The 25,332-nt window shown below is 40.2% G+C and overlaps 1 protein-coding gene across 1 annotated transcript in view; it reads right to left on the bottom strand.

Moving 5' to 3' along the window:
* Positions 1-25,332, bottom strand: part of LOC104982305 (exocyst complex component 4) — a 236,826-nt gene that overhangs the window by 35,738 nt on the left and 175,756 nt on the right. Inside the window, exon 7 of the mRNA XM_010831656.1 lies at positions 22,267-22,426. Coding sequence (XP_010829958.1) covers positions 22,267-22,426 — 160 coding nt within the window. The remainder of the gene's footprint in view (positions 1-22,266; positions 22,427-25,332) is intronic.

A 25,332-nucleotide genomic window follows, 5' to 3' on the forward strand; every position in this document is an offset into this window, starting at 1 on the left:
GACAGAGGATGCGATGGCTGGATGGCATCACTGACTCGATGCACATGAGTTTGGGTGAACTCTGGGAGTTGGTGATGGACAGGGAGACCTGGTGTGCTGTGATTCATGGGGTTGCGAAGAGTTGGAAATGACTGAGTGACTGCACTGAACTGAAGAGTTTATCAGAGGATTCCCTGGTGGTAGTGGTTAAAAGTCCCTGTCTTGCAATGCAAGGGACAGACACTGATTTCATGCCTGTTCTGGGAAGATCCCACATGCTATGGAGCGACTAAGCCCGGGAGCCACAACTACTGAGCCCGTGTACCCTAGAGTCCATGCTCTTCAACAGGAGAAGCCACTGCAATGAGAAGCCTGCACACCACAATGAAGAGTAGCCCCCACTCTCTGCAACTAGAGACAGCCCGCAAGCTGCACAGATCCACCAGAGCCAAACAAAAAATACGACTCTTAAAAAAAAAAGTTTACTGAAATTCACATAGTAACTAATCATGGTAGCATTTCTACTTTAATTTACTTGAGAAAAAAAGATTCAAATTGACGTGGGCAGAACAGATATTTATAGGTTAGGGAGAACATGGCGATATCAATACTAAAAGCTAATAAAGCTAATAATCTTTCTGTGCTCCCTTATTAACAAGGACATGCACATGGGTAGATAGTGAACAGAAGTCGTAATTGTTCTCACATAATAATTTCTGTTTATAAAGATGTGGCCAGCAGCCATATTACTCTGTTAGCCTCAGAGAAGGCAAATACAAGAGGAATGAGGTTAGCATAACACTCTTAGAGTTTTATCACAAACTAGGAGGGGGTTTCAAACCCAGGATGATGTCTCTTCTCCCCAGGCTGCCTGTTAACTGCCCCGGGGAGTCACGGCTTCTGATGTGAATGTGAATTTGTAAGCCCCTTTGACATCAGCCTGCAGGAGGCATCAAGGTCTCTGGGAGGGAGACCTGAACGAGGAGTCAAGTCTGGGCTCTCCTCCTATCAGGATCCTTCACTGTCCTATTACTCCATGTCTGTGAGTGTCAAAGAAAGGGGCCAGGAGATACCATATTGAAGTCTTATCCAACAAAGGTTTCTGGGAAGACAATATGATCCAAGATGTCTGAGAGTCATCAGAACTCTTCTTACCAAATTCCATTTCTATTTTCTTTTTCACTTGAAATATAGTTAATTTACAATGTTGTGTTTGCTTCAAGTATACAGCAAACTGATTTAGTTATACATACATATATATATGTATGGAAAAGAATCTGAAAAGGATATCCATATATATGTATTCTTTTTCAGATTCTTTTCCCCTCTAGGTTACCACAAGATATTGGGTACAGTTCTCTATGCTATACAGTAGGTCCTTGTTGTTCATCCATTTTATATATAGTGCATTTACATTAAACCCAACTCCTAATTTATCTTTCCCTCCCAACTCACCAAATTCTAAACTCCTCTTTGCTCTCTACTGCTTTCTCTTTTCACCAATCTCATTAAAACTGTAGCCAGTTTAGACAGTTCATGTTTTGTTACTCTCTCCTCATACTCTGTTATGTTTGACTTTGAGACCGAGAGAGGGAGCTGGGCTCACTTTCTTTTCTTCTTTTGCACATGAGACGGGAGCTAAATTAATTCACATTCATGGAAACTTTCAACTTCACAAGAGGACTATATACGCAGAAATGCAGATTACTATTATTTCTGGTAATTTTGGCATCTGTTGTTAATCAAAGTTACAGACGACACAAATTGAATATATATTTTGAAAGATTTTCTTTTCTTTTGATTGCAATCACCTTGGAAGCTTTATTTATATATGAGTCCCTTAAACACTTAAAATACCCACTTGTCATATTCAGGGTTAAAAAAACAATCTTCTTTACAACCAGCTAATTCTGAAACTATAGAGTGCAACACACTGTAGTAACCAGCCTCTGAATTTTCTTGAGGGTATAGTTTAAGGAGAGCAGTAGCACCCTAGAATTAAACTTTATAACCTTCTTTTTAATAGTGTTTTGATTCTTCAGAAAGTAATCCTTTGGCTAAAATATCATCCCATTCCATCCACCTCTTCAAAGGACAGCTCAAAAATTGCTTCTTTTATATTTTTCTCTAATTATTCCAGTCCACTCTGAATAATGTCCCAGCAGCACCTCTCTCTCTCTCCATAAAATAATTTTTAAATTGTCTATCTTCTTTGGCACATGATAAACTCCAAACGTTATTGGCTGTGCCACAATTAAATTTCATCCAGCAAATGGTTATTAGATGCAATATTAACATTATAGCATTTTATCAAGCATTCATCCCACTTCTTTTGATAAGAGAAACTTTCCTTTTCTCTGTTCTAAGAGGTCCAGGTTGGATGGATCAACCCTTCACAATAGATGTGGGCATGTGATGTGGGCTGTCCAATCAGAATGCTCCATTCTCCCAGGCCACAGCAACTGGGTCAGAGATGGACAGGGTCCACCAGAATCCCTTCAGGAGATCTGTTAAATGGATTTTAGAAGAGATAACTCTCTCTTTTGCTAAGATTTCTAGCTACGAGTATGATGTAACTTCGGGGATAATGTTTGGCCACACAGGGAATTAGGCTATACAATAATAAAGTCTAGTAGATATGAACAGAAGCAAGAGTTTGACAGGAAAAAAACAAAAAGATTGAGTCCTGCTGATAGGGCTTGAACCCTTGGATAAAAATCAAGTCTAAAACCAATCACCCCTTGAATATCCAAATTTCATGATTCAATACATTCTCTTTTTTGGCTTCAGCTAGTTTGGATTTGGTTTCTGCTCCTTACAACTGAAAGAATCCTGACCAACATGAGCTGTTTACTGTACCAATCACTGAACATCTCATCTAGGGCCTCAAGTTTAGACAGAGTGGCACTTACATTCCAAAGATAACCCCTAATAAGTGAGACCTTCCCTTATTTATGTCTTTGTGTTGTCTTCTCCTACACTAAGTCTAGGCTAGCCTAGTGACTTGCTTTAACTAACAGAATGTGGTAAAAGAGATAATGGCACCAGTCCTGGGGGCAGGCCTTAAAAAGGCCTGGAAGCTTCTACTTGCCTGCTTTTGGGAGCCCTAGGTTATTGTGTAAGAAGTAGGACCACCCTGATGGAGAAAGCACATGGAAAAGCTATACGAAAGGGAGGAATCTTTGAGACTATGGGGAGAAGGGGGAAGGAGGGATCCAATCATCTGAGTGTCCCAGCTGAGTCCGGCCTTACAGAGACTCCCACCAGACACATGAGGCAAACCATCTTGGGTGTTCCAGCCCCATTTGCCATCAGATTACAGTCATGCAAGAAATCCCAAGATGCTTCAGGAGAAGAACTGCACAGCTGGGACCCAATCTTCTAAATCAAGAGAATCAATATAATGGTTGTTGCTCTTGGTACTAAGTTTTGGGATGATTTATTATATATTATATTTATATTATATAATAAGATGATTCCATTATATAATGGAAACAAATGTACACATCTAATAATTAAGTTTTCTCAGCTCCAGAAGGAGCCAAGCTTCAGGGCATGTAATCCAGCCAGTTTTGCTTTCTTTTTTTTTTAAAGTAAAATTCTTGATATGAATTGAAGTATTCTCTATAATTGATCAAGATAAAGAGATATGCCGTAACTTCATACCAAAACTTCAACAGTGGTGAGTAATAATTTAAGACTCCAAGCTTTACTGAGGATTGACAGTTTTAAAAGCTAAATTTTACCAGATTCACTAGATTTCACTATGTCTGTAAGGAATAGTCTTGGTTTTAAGTTGCAGAGAAGAAATTACTGAAAGGATTCCGGGTAAGTCATAGATGATTCAGAAAGACGGAAGCATCAGACTTGGAAAGTGAGCAGGAATGAACAATGTTAGGGATCAAGGCCCAAGTCACTCCAGGATCACTCTTCAAGGACAGTTTTCTGAAGAGACCACTATTGCTGCTGCTACACACAGAACCCCATGTCTCGCTCTGCTGCCGGCAGAAATGGATGTTGACCGTGTCAAGGCCACTGCCACTGACTCAGGTGACTGACAGCTACCACTACTGCTGATGCCACGTCACAAGACTCCCCATCACCCCTGCACTCGTCCCGGGCTCCCTGATTAGTTTTGAGTAGGTGCATCCGATTGGCCCAGCTGAGGCTGGGTCACCACAGAGTGAGCAGGCCTGGCCTTTGTGTTTTTATAATGGGAAATGGGCCCTGCCTCCCTCCCCAAGGAGGGGAATTCCCTTAACACAGCAAGAGACGTAGAAGCTAGGTGGACAAAAAAATGACACGTGTCACTCATATATCACTATTGTATTTTCCTTTAAAAGTGACTGGGTTTTCTACTGATACAACAAAAAGACATAGCCTCTTGCTTCCCTTCCTTTCTGAATATATTAAATTCATTTGAAAAAATCAAAGTAGCTTCTTAAAAGCTATTTTAGACAACTTCATCAGTCACTGTATTACCACCACACGTAGGTGTTTTCCTGATACTTGGAGAATTGAGGTGTACACTTGGCAGTGAGCCCTCTCTCCCTGGGCTCTCTGGTCCAGCCTTTCCCCCTGACCTGGACACCCTCCAATGCTGCTGTTGCTGGGCCAGGTCTCTTGGATGTCCCACCCCCATCCTGGCCTTGTTGGGCTCAACAATGACTAGTGAGCATTTCTAGACAGGACCTTGGTGCTATGCTAAAATCCACTCTCATCACCTTTTGGATTTTCTTTTGTTTATCCCCACAGGCCTACAAAACAATCTCTCCTTTCATTTTCCCTGAAGGAAGATAAAAAAAAATATTACCCCTCCTTTAAAAGCCCTTTCATCTAGGAACACCCTATCATCATTGTTTTAATAGAGTCTATAAAATCATCGAGGCCATGGTCTATCTTCTTGAAATACTAACACATTACACTGTCATGAGCTGTATAGCACAGTAGCTAAAATGCAGCCAGACCTGGCTTTGAATCATGGTTCCGTCATCTATCAGCTGTGTAGACCCTGGGTTAATTAATCTTTCAGAGACTCAATTTTCCCATTTGTAGAACGAAAATGCTAATAGACAGGCACACTAAGTTATCATAAGGATTAAATAAGATAATGTGTGTAAATCACGTAAGCAGAGTGCCTTATACAAAGTAAGTACTCAATACAATAGGTGTTATTAGTAATACGAATAAAAATAATAAAAAATATTTATTTTAAGCAATTTGCTGTTACTGTATGTGGAAAAAGGAAATGCTGTGACAGAACTACAGAGCTATAAAAACTTCAGGATACGGCATCAAAAGAAAATCAGGGGTTACAGTTAATCAGATATTCTGGCCTATACTGAGATATCATATTGAGTCATCAATTTTTAAAAGACAGAATACAGGAAAATACATGTAATGCTAAAACTATGCTGAATGCAGTAGTCTTCTTTGATGGCGGACAGGATCTTCCATTCTCAGGGGCAAACGTCATGAACCCCAATTATCATTGCAATGAAAAAACACAGAAGTACCAGTCTGTGTGATTGTTTTGTGCAGAATTATTAGTAACCAATTCTTGCTGCTCTTCTATTTGGTTCTAAATATAAACACTATTTCAAAGGAAGAGATTCAGGAAAAAGAAAAACAAACTCATTGTTCTAAGAAAAGGACAGTCTGATGGAGATTTAAGAAAAGCTTTGAAGTTAGGATTTATAATGGCTCACGCATCAGGAAAGGACAAGACAGATTAGACGGAATAGAAAAACTTAATATTAATATTAACTGAGTTAAAAAGAACTGTGAACATGTATAATGTATTGTTCATGTCTGTAGGGGTGAGCCAGCCTTCATGCCAACAGCAGAATACCTGTGTGTGATGGCTGTCACACCAGCCAGTATCTAGTCCTGCCTACTGTATCTGTCTGGGTGAGGATCCCTTCTAAGACAGTTGCCAAAAGGAAATTTCTCTCTCATTTTCCAGGTGAGCTAACAAAGGGGTGGATATTATCCAAGCAGATCTGCACAGGTGCTGTCAGAAGAAAAGGACCTCAGGAAAGCAACTGAAGGTTTTACTGAAAAAACTGCATTTTTCTCCCGTAATTTAAAAAAACGAAAAAGAGTTATTAGAATCTCTCTGGCTTCGGGGCCCATAATTTAAACATACGCCATTGGTGAGGAGCCTCAAAATGCCTGAGAGCAGGTTCTTTCCCTCCGCACAACAAAAAGTAAATATTTAAGGCTCATTAGAGGAACTGGCAAATCGCTGATAGCCAATAGCTACAAAACTTAAGGAAGGCATCAGTTCCCTGGCAGACATATGCTTCCCCTGTTCAAATGTTAGTTACATGTCATTATCACTTCAGTACTTTCATCCCTGGAGAACCAGGAAACCAAAAGAGGGAGAAAGAAAGCAAAATTTCTGAAAACCGAAAAGTAAAAATTCTTCAGTGCTATATAATTAAAGTTAACAACAGACGCCAACCTACCACCACATACACGGAGCCAAGAGAAGTCGAAACTTCTAATGACTGATTTATCACAGCAAGTAATTACTTTATGTTTTTCACAAACATTTGAAACCTATTATTACTTTCACAGCGGCGCACATCAACAGAAGACAGTCACCTAAGGGAGAAACGGGGAAACTGGGCTGTAATTAATTTCCGGTCGAATATATTATGAAGCCTTTAATGTCGTCAATAAAATGCTTGAGCTGCTAAAAATCACCAACCTCTCCCTCCTTCCTCTGTCCCTGGTACCCCAAAATGTTTAATCAGCATCTTTGTGAAACAGATTGCCAAAAGGAGCAAGAGACATGGTATTAACGCCGGCTGCAAAGCAAAGACCATTGATCCACTCCTTTCCTTGACCCAGGTATCAAGAGAGAGATGTCAATCAAGAACCGGCCTCTCCAACCCCCACTTGTTTTTTTCCTCATTTGACTCTATCTCTAATCGACAAAAAACGGAAGGTGTACAATTCTTTGGAGAAATTTAAACATGTAGATGCCAGGCAATGGAAATCATTATAGCAGCAACCGAAGCCTATATCCTTAAAGGTTAGAACACAAAGATTAAGAGTACCTCCAGGAAAAAGTGAAATAGCTGATCTGAATAAAACCTTTCCATCAATTGGAAAACCACAGCGCAGCAAAGGAGATGAAGAGCTATAGCTGATGTGACATTTATATTTTTGAGTACCTACATGTTTATTTTTTGAATTACTGTTCAGAGCCTTATGAGACCTTTATAGGTCATGCAAAAAACAGTAGCCAGCTTCTCTATCTGTCTAACTCCCCAGCACATGGGGTGAGCAATGCTACAACCATGATCTCGACTGTGAAAGACACAGGCCTACACTACTTCTTTCTCCATTCATTCATCCATTCATCCAGTCATATACACATGCATTAATTTGTTCATCCTATCAACAAACACTAAAATGCCTGTTACATGCTGTGTATCTCAGAAATCTTTACAGTGTCTTTGTGGAATTAGACTGAAGTTCACTTCCCTCCCTTTAAAAGTCTTTCCTGGGATGGTCTCTTTTGAGAGCTAGGGGTTGGGGTGGAACTCTAGACCCCTGAATCCCATCTCTGGCTGCACAAGTCTAATCTACAAGATACCCTTGAGTTGATTTTCTAGTCAAATACTCATTTTATAGATGAGGAAACTTCAGCCAAGAGAGCTCAAGTGATGGGCCCAAGTTTATGCAAAAATCATGGGCTGAATTCGTTTACAGCCTCCCACTAGATAATAAAATACTACTTTGTTCACCCCCGAACTTCCAAGAACACAGCTTGACTCTTCCTCAAAACAATAATGGTGACTCCATAAGGGGTTTTAAATGATGAAAAGTGTTTTCAGATAATTTTTACTTTCATTGCCTGCAGCAGGAGAAAAAAAGGGTAAAGGGGAAGAAAGGAGAATAAGAGGGTAAAAGAAAAATGGCCTGGATATTGTAGAGTCTCAAAGAACATGAGGTTAGAGTCCAAGAACTACCTGCATCAGGATCCCTGGGCACCTTTAAACAAACTGCAGATGCCTGGGCCCACCCTCAACCATCTAAATCAGAATTTTTATGGATGGAGTCAGAGAATTCCACCAAAAGCAAGTTCCCTGGGAAATTCTTACGCCCTCTGGCTTTTGACGACCACTTGGCACCGTGTTTTTAAAGCAAAGGTGTATGTACTTGGGGTTAATCATAGAGTTTACTGGGAATATGAATCGTGTAGTGGTTCTAATTTGTGCTATGACTCCAAGAGCATGGTCTTGGGCATCTAGTGGTGTTGCTCCTGGACAGCTGTTTGGAAAGTGGGCAGGTGAGCAGCAAGCAGCACCGAGTACCTACTGGCTGAGCAAAACCAATGCCAACACGTTCGTGAAAGAGAATCTGCATCCTCCAGTGAAACTGCTCATTAAAGCTAACTACAGCTGCCAAGACCAGAGCTCGATGGAGACACACAACCAGAAAAAATAAAGGAACGGAAAAGAGAAGCGCCTCATTGAAAAATAAAATCATATTTTAATTAAACAGAGCAAAACAGAAACCTAGGATTTACCAAATGACAGCCCTGGTTCCACATGGTTAAGGACATTCAGAGACTCTGGGGTTGGACTGACCTAAGTTTGAATCCTGAAGCTCATTCTTGTATAAACTGGGAATTTACTTAGCCTCCTCAAGCTTTAGCTTTTTCTTTGCAACTAGAAAATGGGGCGGTAATAGCTACATATGGAGTTTCAGGAAGGATTCAGTGAACCATTGTAGGTCAAACATTTCCTAAGGTTCATGTCATTCACTGAGTTTAATTATATAATAGTATCAGTGACTACTCTTTCATTAAAATGGGAATATATCATCATTGTAACTGGGAGAAAGTAAATAATTAAGCCTCTAGGTGATCTACACTAAAGTTACTTGACTGCCAGATGCTGTCTCTGCTTTAGTAAAAGCAGTCTGCAGCCACAGGTCTATCAGGCACATGTTTATTTCTTGGTAACCTATCTATAATTAGCTATGGATGCTCTCTGAAACATGCAAGTAAATTCATATTCATCAAGCATGCTTGGAAACTCACATTACATTCATGAACACTTCAGGTTGCTGACTATTACAGAGAAGAAAAGGAAAACAAAAGACAAATTTCAGAAACCGCAAGAAAGCAAAACACAATCATGGTAACTAGTCACAAGGGCTTTATAATGAAATGGGGAGGAAGAACATGTTAGTAAGAATTAGAGCAATAAAGTATTACACAACAGGTACAGATGAAGATGGTTGGATGGCATCACTGACTCAATGGATATGAGTTTGAGCAAACTTCGGGAGATTGATGTTTGGGTGAAGTTTGGGTGAAGTTCAGGTGAAGGACAGGGAAGCCTGGTGTTCTGTAGTCCATGGGGTCACAAAGAGTAGGACACTTTGAGTAGTCACACTTTGTGACTGAACAACAACAACAAATGAAGAACCATATGGATATAATAAGGTATTATTTAATAATTACAGAGGGTAGAAGATTGAGGTGGAGAGGAAAGAGATGATAAGGCGAGAAATGGATGTGGACCTGACTGTTAGGGGGGGGTTGAGAGAGCAAAATGGTCTGGCTGGGTGCTGACCACTGAGCTCATTGCAGCCACCTGGCCTCCCTTCAGCACTATTCTCGTAGACTGACAAATGGTGTTAGGCAAAGCAGGGGGTGAGAATGGAGAGAAGGGCTTTCTGTATAAAATGGAACAAGAGAGGGAATGCAGAAGGAAGTCTAGCCTCCATATGATTTGTAAGGGGTTGTAGCTCTGTTTACACCATGATAGCCAATTGCGCCTGTTTCTTCCTTTTAGGCATCAAAATTAAACCCTCTATCTTTATTTATAAGATAAGAAAGGCGTCAGCTTCCAGTCTCAAGTTTTTCAGTAAGGATTCTATTAGAGTGATCATTAGAATGATCTTTCCCCTGCTTTAGTCATAGAATAAGCGTAATGTCTTTCTAGAACAATACAATCCTTTCCTGGCAGAAAAATGGCCTCACTGGGTGAATTAATTTAATTTCCGCACTATGGCGACTACAGAGGCCATGCAGGGGATATAAATAGCACAACTTGATGAGAGATTTTGGACAAGTCACTTCTGATTTCTGTTCCATAGGATCTTTATTGGATATAATAACACCTGCCATCTATGCTAATCTCTGAATCATCCAATCCTAGCACATGTGCAACAAAGGGAAGATGATGACTATGGCTGCTGATACTCTTGGGGAACCCTAAATTATACACTGACATTGTATATGTACAAGGTATGGTGACGTTAATTGAGCATAATCAAAAGAAATCTTATTAATCAAAGCTCACACACTGGATAGGTTTATAAGGAATCAAACACCAATACTGACAGGTATTATTTTTTGAGAGCCTTCTGAGTACTCATTGTTCTGCTGTGCTCTCGGGGGATATGAAGACCAGTAGGCATACTCACCTAATTAATAAAGCAATTAATCACCAGTTAGTTGGTAGAATGTATGGAACCTACTGTGAGTGCAGTCAACACAGAAAAAGGAGATCAGTAGAAAGTGGTATCGTTAGAAACAGGTATGGTCAGGAACAAAGTCAAATACAAGTTTAATTAGGGGGAATGTAATGATATTTAAATCTACTTGTAATAATATTTACAAAACCTGCCTCAGAGATCATGCCACACAAAGTTTTGTTTTGTCACTAAATTTTAATAACTGGCATATTTCCTTCTTCCAGGGAGCAAAACATGTAGCCTCTTGTATTTCCCCAATGACTTGGGTACCTAGGAAAGTCAGGTTAGCTTTGTATCACTGGGAAACTCAGGAGATGTAACAGAATTTTTAGTGGCATCATCACTGAAAGAATTTTGATAGCAGACTAATTTCTCCTGCAAATTAATCACAAAATTAATCAAAATTAATAATCTTGAGCCACAGTCCTGGAATATACGACAGGTAAAGGTTGGAAAAAGGATGCATTACCCCAGAATCAGAAAGGCAGGTAAGACTAATAGCACAATAAAGTTGGGGAAAATGTGAAAATAATGGGAAAATGCATATACATATTTTAGGAATAGAGCTGCTCTTTAAGCACTGCAGTCAGGAAATTTCACGTAATAGGCGAGGACACTTCATTATTTTCACCTCTGAAGCCTACCAGTGAGGCAGCCCTGCTCCAGACTCATCAGAGTGACAGGGAGTTAAGAGACCACAGGCCTGTCTGGATGTCCATGGGTGTTTCCAGTAGATGGCAGCATGTCATTGCTAATCCCTACCTATCAAACAGCTCCCTGGTCACTTCAGATAGGAAAACCCATAATAACCTTTTCTGCAGAAATCCAGAGTAATGTCCCTGGGACAATAGGTCTGTAGGAATCACGTCTACCAAAGCAGCTCCCTTGGAAGGAATTCAATATTCTCAGCTACGCCAGAGGTCATCGCTGGCCTTAGAGAAAGTACAAGGTCAAGGATAAAGCAGGAGTCCAAGCTGATATGCTTAGGCTGGCTTTGTCACTCGCTCTGCCGCCTTGAGGAAAGCATTTAAACAGTCTACCTCAAAGAGGAGCTGGGAGAAATTAAAATTAGAAGATGTGCTCATTGATTGGGAGGAAAGATGCTGGATCATTTTGTGGGGAGAGTACCATGTCAGTGCAGGTAGCAATTTCACGCTGTGCTCTTTTCTGGCTCTTGTACTGTGGGGTCATTCCTTCCCTGTCCTCTTCTGGGGTCCCTCTTCCTTCTCATGCCCTTTACATGCTGGTGTTCTCCGTCTCCTCTTTTTTTTTTTTTTTAAATTTTAGGTGTGCTATGCAGCTTGTGGGATATTAGTTCCCTGACCAGGGACCAAACCCATGACCTCTGTGGTGGAAGCGCAGAGGGGTTCCACTAGTCTAACCACTGGACTGCCAGAGAAGTCTTGTCCTCTAATGGTCTTAAATAACAACCTCGAGCTGATGATTCCCCAAACTGTTCAAACCAGGCCCCTCCCCTCCTCCACTCTTCTCCAAGCTTCTAGCTTACACACTCAGTTGCACATGAGCCATCTCCACTGGAAATCTCACAAACATCTTACACTTGTCACATCCACTGATGATCTTCCTTCTGCCAAGCCTACTCCTCCCTCTTCCTATAGGCTTATCTGATTTAACAGTGTGGGGACCCACGTAGACATCCATGTCAGAGAGTGGAGGGTCAAATCTGACCCATTTTTCTTTATCCTCAACATTTCATCACTCTTTATATCCCGCACATTTCAGCTCATTTATACATCTCAAATCTGTCCCCTCCATCTCCACCAGGACTGACCTAGTTCAGGCTCTACACATCTCTCTCTCTACAATTACCTTCCAATTGGTCTGCAAGGCCTCTAGGGTTATTGCCCTCAAGGCCATTACTATATAGTTGCTGAAATAATCTTCTTAGAAAACAAATCTGACCATCTCCCTTTTCTGCTTAAAGCTCTTTAGGCCACAACACGGTTAAAGTTATCACGCCACAAATATTTACTGAATGCCTACTGAAGACTCTTGAGAGTCCCTTAGACTGCAAGGAGATCAAACCAGTTGATCCTAAAGGAAATCAACCCTGAATACTCATGGGAGGGAATGACGCTAAAGCTCTGATATTTCGGGCACCTGATGTGAAGAGCATACTTATTGGAAAAGATCCTGATGCTGGGAGACACTGAAGGCAAAAGAAGGCAGCAGAGGATGAGATGGTTAGATAGCATCACAGGCTCAATGGATGTGAGTCTGAGCAAGCTTCTGGAGACAGAGGAGCCTGCATGCTGCTGTCCATCGGGTTGCAAAGAGTTAAGACACAATTTAGTGGCTGAACAACAACAACACTGCATCCCAGGTATTGTTCTTAGCCCTGGAGATACAGAAATGAACAAGAGTTCTTGCCTTCTAGAGTTCATAGACAAGGAACAAAGAAACAAGTATATATTAAATACATCAGATGGTGATATGTGCTAAAAAATAAATCAGGGTAAGGAATACAGGGAGTGCTGAGAGGAGAAGCAGGTTGTCTTGGAACTGTAGAGAGAAGGCCTCTGATGAGGCGGGGCTTATGTTGAGCCAGCTCTGGTCTCTCCTCAGGTTACACTTCACCACTGCCTGCCTTGAGCATCTGCTCCAGTCACCCTGAACTGCCCTTTCTGTTCCAAATGGCTCTCTCCCTATCCTGGATAATTTCAGTTAAGATTAGTATTGAGATTTTCCCTGGTGGTCCAGTGGCTGACTTCATGCTCCCAATGTAGGGGACCCAGGTTCGATCCCTGGTCAGGGAACTAGATCCCACATGCTGTAACTCAGTTAGCATGGCACAGCTATGGCCCAGCACAGCCAAACAAACAAATATTTAAAAAAAAATTAAGTATTATCTCCTCCAGAATTCTGTCTTGATCTCTCTCAGATGTGTTAGGGAAACTCAAAAAGAGTTAGATATTTCCTTTACAAAGCTCCCCACTAATGTGAATACAAAACTTAAGCTACTTATTGCCTATAACATTTAGGACTTTAATCTTTAAAGTTCAATCTTTTAAAAAATTGAAGTATAACTGCCATATAACACTGTGTCAGTTTTTTTCTAAAAAAAAATTAAAAAAAAAACAGCTTTATTGAGAGTATGCCACACAATTCATTCATTGTGCAATTCATTCAAAGTGCACAGTTAAATGTCTTTTAATATATTTGTAAGGCTGTACAACTGTCAACACAATCTACCTTAAAACCACCCCTAAAGGAGACCTTGTACTCATGTCCCATTTCCTTCCAACCCACTAGCTCTAAGTAACCACTATGCATTCAACTTCTATAACATTAGTTATTTTGAGCATTTCATATCAATGGAGTTAACATACGATCTTTTGTGATGAGCTCCTTTCACTTAAAGTTTGCAAGGTTTATCCATGTTGTATCATATATTAGTACTTTTGTATTTATGGCTGAATAAATCTATTGTAGATATGGATTGATCATATTTTATTTATTAGTTGATGGTTACCTCGGCAGTTTCCACTTTTCGGCTTTTATGAATAATGCTGCTCTGAACATTTATGTACAAATTTCTGTGGAGATATAAATTTTCATTTCTCTTAGGTATATATCTAGGAGTGGAATTTCTGGATTATATGGATGCCAAGTGACGTGGGTTTGATCCCTGGGTCAGGAAGATCCCCTGGAGGAGGAAAAGGTAACCCACTCTAGTATTCTTCTTTTTTTTAAGTTTTATTTATTTGGCTGCACCAGGTCTCAGTTGCAGCATGTAGGATCCAGTTCTTTGACCAGGAATGGAACCCCAGCTGTCTGCATTAAGAGTACAGGGTCTTAGCCACTGGACTACTGGGAAGTCCCTCACTCCAGTATTCTTGCCTGGAAAATTCCATGAACAGAGGAGCCTGGTGGGCTACAGTCCATCGGGTCCGAAAGAGATGGACACGACTGAACACACCCATGCGTGTGTGTGCACACACACACAGTAACTCTATGGCTAACTTTTTGAGGAACTTATAAATTGTTTTCCAAAGAGCGGTTGCACCGTTTTATATTCCTATCACCAATGTATTGATATGAATGTTCTAGTTTCTCCACATTCTCTCCAACACTTGCTATTGTCTGTCTTTTTGATTACAGTAATCCAACACTTGCTTTTGTCTTTTTGATTATAGTAATCCTAGTAGCTGTGATGTGGTATCTTATTGTGATTTTGGTTTGCATTTCCTTAGTAACAAATAGTGTTGAGCATCTTTTCATATGTATACTGGCCATCTATATGTCTTCTTAGACAAATGTTTATTTTTTTATTAATAGATTTTAATTCTTCCCAATAGTTTTAGACTAAAAGAAAAATTGGGAAGATAGAACATTTCCTGTTTAACTTATACCCAAATTCCCTATTATTAACATCCTACATTAGTATGATACATGTAGCACAACTGATGAACCTATATTGATAAATTATTAACCAAAGTTCATAGTTTATTCCCATTTCCTTAGTTTTTACCTAATGTCTTCCTCTGTTTCAGAATCCTACCCAGGATACCACATTACATGTACGTATCATGTCTTCTTAGGTTCCTCTCGGCTATTACAGCTTCTTAGATTTTCCTTGGTTTTAACAAACTCGACAGTTTTGAGGAGAATTGGATGGGTATTTTGCAGGATCTTCATGTAGTGGGATTAATTTGATACTTTTTACTATATGGGTCACGATTTATGCATATTGATGCTGACTTTGATAACCTGGCTGAAATACTATTTGTCAGACTTTTCCACTAGAAAGTGACTCCCCCACATTCCACATGTACTCTTTGGAGGGAAGTAATTATGTGCAGCCAGCCTTAAAAAGTGGGCCTCTACCTGTAGATTAGCTCCATAATCTATCCGGAATGCTTCTGCACAGATTTTTCTCTTCCTCCTTGTTTATTACTGTAGTCAACCATTTACATCAGTATGGACTTATGGACATTTACTTGATAGTTTGGGTTGATATTCAGTAGTACTTTGTTTATTCTGTGGCTCCAATGGTCCCCTCTTTGCCATTGGGAGCTCTTCCTGTGTCTCTCTGACACACTGTTATGTATGTGCGTGTGTTTAGTACTTCCTTACTTTCTGGTACTACAGTGAAGTCGCTCAGTTGTGTCCGACTCTTTGCAACCCCATAGACTGTAGTCCACCAGGCTCCTCCGTCCATGGGATTTTCCAGGCAAGGATACTGGAGTGGGGTGCCATTTCCTTATCCAGGGGGATCTTCAGAAAGTATTAATACTACAGGCTCATCTTGTCTATTTCTTGTTCCAGTCCTACAATCAGTCACTTTCTGCAGGAGCCCTGCTTCCTTTTATTGAACAGCACTTAGAACCAGACTGGGGTACTAGGTATGCACAATGCTACTGGGATAGCTTTACCTAGTCTTAAATTAGGTTATTTGCTTTTGTATTATTGAGTTGTAAGAGTTCCATATATATTCTGGATATAAATCCCTATGAGATATGTGATATCCAAATATTTTCTCCCATTCTATTGGTGGTCTATGATGTACTGTACTTCTCCATATAAACCTATGTCCAGAGGAGGCAGTTCAGGCAAGATATTTTACTTCTTTTGTTCCCAGGTACCAAACAGTTTACTCTCTATCAGTGCAGATTTTTCTGTTGTCTTCTGTGGAGTAGATGTTCCCACTCCATAGGGTACTATATATAGGAGATATAGGACTTGGTTAAGTCAATATGTACAGAACAGCTTCAAAGCTAACTTGGAGCTTCTGGAAGAGGAACTGGGGCTAAAGAGGGGTGAGGCACCTAGGAGCAGAGACTGCCATCATTAAAAGCAAACTCACTTAGCTGTGTGCTCTGCTTAGTCGCTCAGTTGTGTCTGACTCTTTGTGACCCCATGGACTGTAGCCCTTCAGACTCCTCTGTCCTTGGGAACTCTCCAGGCAAGAATACTGGAGTGGATTGCCATACCCTCCTCCAGAGGATCTTCCCAACCCAAGGATAGAACCCAGGTCCCCCATATGGCAGGTGGATTCTTTATTATCTGAGCCACCAGGGAAGTCACCATTGGTTAGTCTCTCTCTAAGAGTGATCACAACTCTGCTTCATCATGGGAACTGGATGAGTACCTTTGCTGGGAAGAGCAGGGCTTTCTTTCTAACTATTCAATGAGAAAAAAAGAGGCTGCCAATTTGGTCTTTTATATATCACACTAGAATCACACTAATTGCATTTCTGTTTGCCCCAAATGCTTCAGACCCTACCATGGAACTGAGGAGTAAGCAGCCTTCCCTAAATATGTTCCAAGTTTGTTGCTATACTAGGTAAGTTGTAGGGCAGATAAAAGGAATGCAAACCAAAGCATTTCAGATATCTGATCAAGTCTACTAGGGGCTGATTCTCTATCCTGAGCTCATTTAACCTACTGGCAGCATTTAACACAGATGAGGACACTCTCCTCTTCAAACATGTTCTTCACTTCTAGGACACAAACCTCCCCTGGTTATTTTCCTACTTCATTGGCTGCTCCTTTTCAGGTTCCTTTGCTGGTTCTTTCCCAGTATTCCAACATCTAAGCAGTGGAGGACCCAAGGACCAATGCTTGGTCCGCCTTGCTTTCTACTCTATTCATTCTCATTGCAGTCTCACTTCTCACTCTGTCTCATGACTTTAACATGACATTTATAAGCTAATGAACCACAAACTCCCATTTCCAGTGTATATCACTTTCCTGAAAAAGCAGAGACATCACTTTGCCAACAAAGGTCCATATAGTCAAAGCCATGGTTTTCCCAGTAGTCATGTATAGATGTGAGACTGGACCATAAACAAGCCTGAGCGCCGAATAATTGATGCTTTAAAACTGTGGTGCTAGAGAAGACTCTTGAAAGTCCCCTGGACAGCAAGGAGAGCAACCTAGTTGATCCTAAAGGAAATCAGTCCTGAATATTCAGTGGAAGGACCGATGCTAAAGCTGAAGCTCCAATACTTGGGCCTGCTGCGAAGAGCTGATTCACTGGAAAACACCATGATGCTGGGAAAGACTGAGGGCAGGAGGAGAAGGGGGAGACGGAGGATGAGATGGTTGGATGGCATCATCAACTCAATGGACATGAGTTTGAGTAAACTCCAGGAGGCAGTGATGGATGGGGAAGCCTGGCGTGCTACAGTCCATGGGGTCACAAAGAGTCAGACACAACTGAAAGACTGAACCACCACCTCTTTCCTGAACTTTAGATTTGTGTATCCAGGTCTCTCTTCTTTACTTCTATTTAGACATCTAATCAGCATCTCAAACTTCATATTTCTAAATCCAAACTCTTGATAGCCTCTTTGTATTTGCCTGCCCCCTCAACTCAACCTGCCTTTCCCGTCGTCTGGCTCATTTTCATTTCAATAAATGAAAATACCATCCTTTGAATGGCTCAGAACAAAAATCTTGGGGTCATTTGTTCACTTCCAATCCCTTAACAAATCCTGTTATCTCTACTTTTAAGATATATCCTAATCTGTCCATTTCTTATCCTCTCCACTGCTACAATTGTGGTTTGAATCACCACTATTTTTCACCCAAATTATTGCAATAGTTTTCTAACAGATCCTTCTGTTTCTGCCCTTGTGTGTAATTTCCCCTCCTCAGGAAAAACAGAAAATCATCTATTTTCCACATAGCAGCCAAAGCGACTCTTTTATAACCTGAGTCAGATCATGACATTCTTCTGTTCCAATTCTTCTAATAGCTTCCAACCTCAAAGTAAAGGCCAATGTTATACTGGTCTTCAAGATCTCAGCTTCTTTGATTAAATCTCTGACTCCTCTCTTATTCTTTCCTTGTTTATTTACTTCAGCCCTACTGGCCTTTCTTCTGTTCTTTAAATGCTAAATACATGCCTCTTTCTAGTTCTCTCCTCCTAGTGCTCCCTTCCTCAGAAGCTCCTCTATATATTTACATGACCTACTCTTCTTTAGGTCTTTCCTCAAATGTTACCATCTCATTAAGAACTTCCCTGAACACTCAAAATCACAAATTACCTTCATTATATCTGAATACACTCTATTCTTCTTAACATCGAATTTTTCACCATAGCACATATCATCATCTGGCATACTTTGTATCTTTCTTGTTTATTAGTTGGTCTCTCTTGCCCATAATAATGTAAATTCCACAAGGGTAGGGCCTAGAGAGGATGCACACTCAATAAACATTTGTTGAACAAATGAGTAAAAGGATTCCTTTTACTTCCTTATGTGATAGGACCTCACCTTAGGTCCTGAACCTTAGCTTTCATTTCCTTATCTGTGCCAGATTAAATAATGAGAGAGATATCAGTCTAAAGAAAACCAAAAAGACCACAGAATCAAGGAGAGATAATAGAGGTAACAGGAGAGATAAAGGAGAAAAGAGGCAACTGTAATGAGAGAGACCAATACAAAAGGGAAATGTGGGAAGAGACGGAAGTACTAGGAGGAAAATTCTGGGATTTTTTTCCCCCAACAATGGCTTCACTTGAACTATAAAGGCTGCCAGATTCATTACCCTGGGGATGGAAGTACTCATTCAGACTTTTCCCGTTACTCCTGACTAGTGGGTTGCTTCGAAGCACGTGACAGTTCAGGGTAAGATGTTCTTTGATGAAGGCAATTAAAGAGCACACTCAGAGTGGCCTTCCACTTTCTAGCTAGTCTGTAGTGATTTTCCAGGACAAAGCCTCTTTTTGAGCCTGAAAGTCAACGATTGTGTCAAAAGGGTCAAAAACATAGCAGAGATCATTACCATAGGGGACAGGGTCTCTCAGCAGTTCTGGTCACATTATGGGTTATTTTGAGCCTTTGCTCACCCAAGATTTATTCCTATTAGAAATTAGCTGGACCAAAGGTGTGTATGAAGAAAGAGACAACAATACCATGAGTAGAAGAGTTAACATAAATGGAATGAGTCCAGATCTCTCATTTCTTTATTTTGGAAGAGTGTTCTATTTTCCACTGGTCAGGAAGGCTGTGAAAGTGAAAAGCTACAAGAGCCTTGCAACTTCTTGTTAAGTAAATTTTCTGACACATGGCAACTAGTGATTAATTACTACGTTAGAAGATAACATTCCTATAGAGGTTTGCTGGAAATACAGATGTTGTCTGTGCTTGATTAGACATTGCTTAAGGAATGCTGAGACACACTGCTGCAGTCTATTATTTCTAGCTATTTTGGTATCACTCTTATGTTTATTTTACATCACTTCACATTCAGTAGAATTGATGGAGCCCATTTCACAAAACCTGTCCCTACCAAAATCAAGAACAGGGAAAACAACAACAACAACAAGGTTATAAAGTGTATTTAGTATATGTGTATGTAGGAGAGCAAGAGAAAATGAAGGAGAAAGAGCCTATGAATAGTTAGGGATGTAGTATTCCTTCTTGTAACACTTTCTAGAAAGAAAGAATTGCAAAGGAGATGCTCTGTTTCTCAACAGCCTGTAAGAAAATGATCTCACATCAGCTGGTTAAAATGTTCGGGATGTTAAAGATAAACTAGACTTTGCCATTATCCAAGCTCCTTACCACAAAAAGAAGCCTTGATTTGATACCTAGTCATTCGTCCAGTATACAAAGTGAGCACTTACTCTGGTTCGAAAATCTCGGCTTCCTGGAGCTTACAAGTCTAGTAAAGATGTGTCTTTCTGAACTGTGATCAGGATGGAGTCATCTAGTGCTATATACTTAAGCTAGCCTATCTCCTCTCAACATCCGTGAACAGTAACGAGAGCAGTATCTCTCCCAAGTGGTCATCTTTTAGCTTATAGCCACTTCCTTGGATATCACCCCCAAATCCAACCGTGACAGGCGTGGCTTCGCTGAAGAAATGCTTTGCTGGTACATGGCCCATTAATGTCAACCTCAACACTGCCCAGTCATCATTTCATTATTCAGATGCTAGGGTTTTCAGTATGTGTGCAGGCCCCATAGTGTCTGTCAAAAGCTGTGTTAATTTACTTACTTCAGCAAAATAAAAAAAAAAATTCATTTAAAAGAGGATGATTGAATTTAGGAATTATATTCCTCAGAGAATTAGTAATGCTTCTCTGTATCCCTCAGGCCTCTGTGTTCTTAACTTCCCATTTTCAATGTTATTATGAATAGACTAATTCAATAATGAGATCATTCCCCATAAGGGAGGCCAAATAAATGCAGCATTCAGTCACACCTGCTTTCCCTAATCTGAGCAAGGAACGCTTTCCACCGAATTTAGCCTAACATAGGGAATTTAATGCACACACACACTCAAACAGAAAGAAAACAACAGAGGAGGAGGACAGAAAAGCAGAACGACAGGACAGCAATGGAACAAACGAGTGACAACCTGGAGAAGAAAGGTCAAAGTGAAGATGTATGGCTATATGATTTCAAGACGAAGATCCTAGCGTGGATGTCCTAATGACTGTCAAAATAACACAGCATTTCATCATCCCCAGAAGTTTCTCAACAATTATTTCAAATTTTATTAAACTTCTTCAGGAATCAAAAAGTCAAGTGAAAAGACACAGAAACACTAAATAATAGGCAGGAGCATGCCAGACTATTAAAAGCAGAAAACTTCCCAGCAATAAAGGGGTTCATGGAAAAATTCATCCAGGTATAATCAGCAATAAAACATCAACACCATAATCGTCATCCATCCTCTTCAAAACTTCTAAAGTTCTCATTAAAGCCCCAAAGATCCACTGACTTAAGAAAGGTATGAGTAGCGTTGAGACCCCTAAAGAGAGAAGATTAACTCTTGCATTTGAAAAAGAGTATTACAAGGAAACCCTAAAGACTGAGATCAGCAAACCCTGAAAAGAGAAAGTCCAAACACTATTTAAAAAAAATAACGTTCAGTTACGTGAAGGAACAGCATGGAGAGTGATGAGTAACCATTTTCTCCCCACCGAAAGGAAGAAGTGGGGATGGATTTCAACTGGGAAAGACAGAAGAGATGAAGAAATAGATTCATGTAAAAATACATTCAATACATGTTATTTATAATGAGAGAAAATGTAAAAAATCCCAATGTCTACAAATCTGCAAATATTAATAATCAGATAAATAAATTATGATTTACTTACCCCATGAAACATTTGTTCAGGCATTAAAAAGAGTATTTTCAAGGGACATTAATGGATATGGAAAAAACCATGTTTTCAAAGGTTACTAATGATATAGGAAAACACAAAGTAAATGAATAAAAAACCCATTAACAATTTTATAAAGAGAAATGATACACATGCCCACGAATGAGACTCACCTGTTCACATAGCACATTCATAAAAACCAGGAGAAAGTATATTAAATATTGCATTTTTAGATTAAAAGTTTATGAGTAATGTTTATATTCTTCTTTGTATTTTAGGTTACATATTTTATGCTACATATTTTATGCAATGAGCACATATTACATTTACAATTAGAAAACAAAGTTACTGAAGTTCTGTAGTAAAAGACCTTAGGTTAGACAATAGGAAAAATTACCTGTTTCACAGTCATTAAACATTCAATAGAATTTTATAGACTTACTTCCCTATTACCAAAGGACATCTGTTAGTTCCATTTTTTTTCCTTTTCTAAAATTGAGGTATAATTGACATATTAGTTTCAGATGTACAGTGTAATAATTCAATATATGGATATACTGTGAAAAGATCATTGCAATAAGTTTAATTAACATCAATTACTTGTTTCATTTTTTTAACTAGCTTTTTAATGATTAAGAATCCATTTTTATTAATGATGGAACACGAACTGAGTCCAGTCTACCCTCTCTTACCTTGCGAAGTCCAGGTCTGCCTCCCGTGACATGGTGATGTTGGTCAAATTCTGCTGCAGGACAAAAATGTTCCTACACATTTTCTTGATGCCAGACTCACTGATGCGCCGGAAGTACTGGGCCCCATTAATAAGGATGCAAGAGATCAGGTGTCCCAGGCCTGAGGGATCAGCACAGGGTGATGGGGAGGGAGGAGACAGATTAACACCATCTTGAAGAAACGGACACACAGGATTCCTCTCTCTAGTCCTCAGAAAATGTAAGTGACCAAAGAAAACTTAGCTGTGATGGTTGGACCACCTGATATTACAGTGATTTTGGAGTAGTTAGATACTGCCCAAGGAGTTACAAGTGGGGAGGCTTCATGCTGGTAAAAAACCGGGTACATCCACAGTTTCTGCACTGCCATATACAGCTAAAGCCACAGGCCAAGGCTTAAGAGTATATGCTGCTGCTGCTGCTGCTGCTGCTAAGTCGCTTCAGTCATGTCCGACTCTGTGCGACCCCATAGACGGCAGCCCACCAGGCTCCCCTGTCCCTGGGATTCTCCAGGCAAGAACACTGGAGTGGGTTGCCATTTCCTTCTCCAATGCATGAAAGTGAAAAAATAAAGTGAAGTCGCTAAGTCATGTCTGACTCCTAGTGACCCCATGGACTGCAGCCCACCAGGCTCCTCCATCCCTGGGATTTTCCAGGCAAGAGTCTGGAGTGGGGTGCCATTGCCTTCTCTGGAAGAGTATATGCTAGAATTTTTTAAATTACTGAGTAAAACTTCTGTTTTTCCTGTTGAACTATTTTAAAGCAGAGAACACCATATATAAATACTGTCATCTGTTTAGCCTCCTTTTCCTCCTACAAAACAGGTAGGGGTTGTACTTTTGGCTCAGAAGTTGATTGGGAACCTATGTAAATAAAAATAAATCAATAAGAAATTGGACTCTTGGCATTAATGTTAAGATACCTCAACGCTGACAATGGGGTATATTTCTAAAGCAGTAATGGGAGAGAACATAACTCGAAACAAAGTGGAAGGAAAAGCAGATCACACATGAACTGCTGAGTTCCCACAGGACTCCTGTGTAGTTTTTCAGGGGTCTCATTGAGTGAGTTGTTCTCACCGCCAAAGGACTGTCTTAAGGTCTGTGAAATTTGACAAATTGCTGATTAGGATGTCAGCAAACTAAGAGATCCCATTTCAGGTTATCTTAGGTAATGAAGTTGAGGAATGTTGGTTCAGAACAACCCGAGGAACATGTGGGTTACCATTTTTAGAAGTTAGATTTCAATTCGAAATGCTTGGAACTAAGTAAACCTCTCTTCCTCCTTCTTCTCTTATTCTTACAAAGTTGGACTCTGGCAAGATATTTTCTCAGAAATCTCAAGTTAGTCTGACTAGTCGAGAATAGTCTACTATTTTTGTCTCAGGGTGCAACTTCAGGTTCAAAGGCTTCTTCTGTCTTCAAAGCAAGTTTTCCCTTGATTAGGATACATGTAGGAAAAGGACAGGAGAAGGCAACATCTCATGCTTCAGCTGCTGCTGCTGCTGCTGCTAAGTCGCTCCAGTCGTGCCCGACTCTTAGGGACTCCATGGACTGCAGCCTACCAGGCTCCTCCATCCATGGGATTTTCCAGGCAAGAGTTCTGGAGTGGGGTGCCATTGCCTTCTCCATTGCTTCAGCTACACTCACCCAATGTGGCTTCAACATGACAAATTAGCTACTCTTATAAGGTGAAGTAAAAAGCTTTTCACTCAAAGGGAAAGAAACACACACATGGATTTTACATTTAAAGCTAGACAATTTATGTGAAAAATCTCTGTTGGTTCTTTTGCTATGATGCCCTTGAGCCCATAACTTCAGGCAGAATTTTGTTATGCAGTGGTTTAATGTGGTCTGCCCTAAGCATAGGCTATGAGGTGATGCACTGGTTATAGAGAATAAAAAACAGATTACAGAAATAAATGTATATAATAATTAAGCATGATAAATTATAATAATAAACCAGTTAAAAGTTGGTCTGCTTTGTATTATCACTATACTCCAGGAATTTTAAACAGTATCTGTGATTAAATACACCCCTTAAAAAAATAATAAAATATTTCTCCTTGCCACACCAAGAAGACTGAGACCACTGTCACCTCCTCCACTTGGGAAATTCAATAATATGCCCTTGAATTTAGAAAGTGATATGACAGGGGATAGCTAGCTTTTTTTAAGTAGGAAATTTCCAATTTATGATTTTTTTTTTTAATTAAAATCTCTTCTGTGTCAGAGGATTATACCTCTATTGTTTCCCAGAAGGATTAGATGTCAAGAAATGTCTGGTCCAAATGAGAGGAAAACTCTGGGATGTGAATGGTGACATGTGGGACTTGGAAGAGCCAGTGTCAAAAGCCATTGGGGAATTCTGTGTGGTCAGGAGAGTGATTCTTAGATGGGTCCTAGACTGTTAAGACAGACAGTATGACTGCAGTCCCCAGGACACAGAGCCACGGGGCTGACGAACCTTTTTCATCACTTATACATTCTGGCTAAAGTCTTTCCGGAACATTCCCTTTCAGAACACATCTTCATCACTATGACATAATTTAATGAGAAAATAGGATTTTTTTTTTGGGTGGGGGGGGGGGTGGTTTCTGCATTTGCTAGAAGCAAGACATGGTCATGCATTGGCACTTTCTTTCCATCTTTAGGCTGCCACAATCCTTTGCAGTAAGTACCTTCTTGTTTTAAGTTACACTGGCTGAATTCTGTGAGACACCATAGATACTTTTGGCCCCGGGGTCTATGTACAAACCAACCGAAACAAGAAAAAAGGGGATATGACTGGAAGTCTTAAAAAAGGGTCCTTTGGAGGAATCCATCACGCAAATGATTTGGCTGGCCGCTCACTTTTTTGAATGTTGAAGGCAAACACCTTTGGGTAGTACTGCTGTCCACACCCTTCCTTGCTTCCTTGCCTCTGAAGGTGTTTATGGATGCAGACTTCTCAGAGCTGCTGTTCATCAGTGGTTTCTGTTTTCTCTTCAGACAAAAATTCATTCTCTGAAAGAAAACGTCCCCTTCC

This window comes from Bison bison, unplaced genomic scaffold (genome assembly GCF_000754665.1).
Source record: "Bison bison bison isolate TAMUID 2011002044 unplaced genomic scaffold, Bison_UMD1.0 scf7180017864530, whole genome shotgun sequence".
Classification (NCBI taxonomy): Eukaryota; Metazoa; Chordata; class Mammalia; order Artiodactyla; family Bovidae; genus Bison; species Bison bison.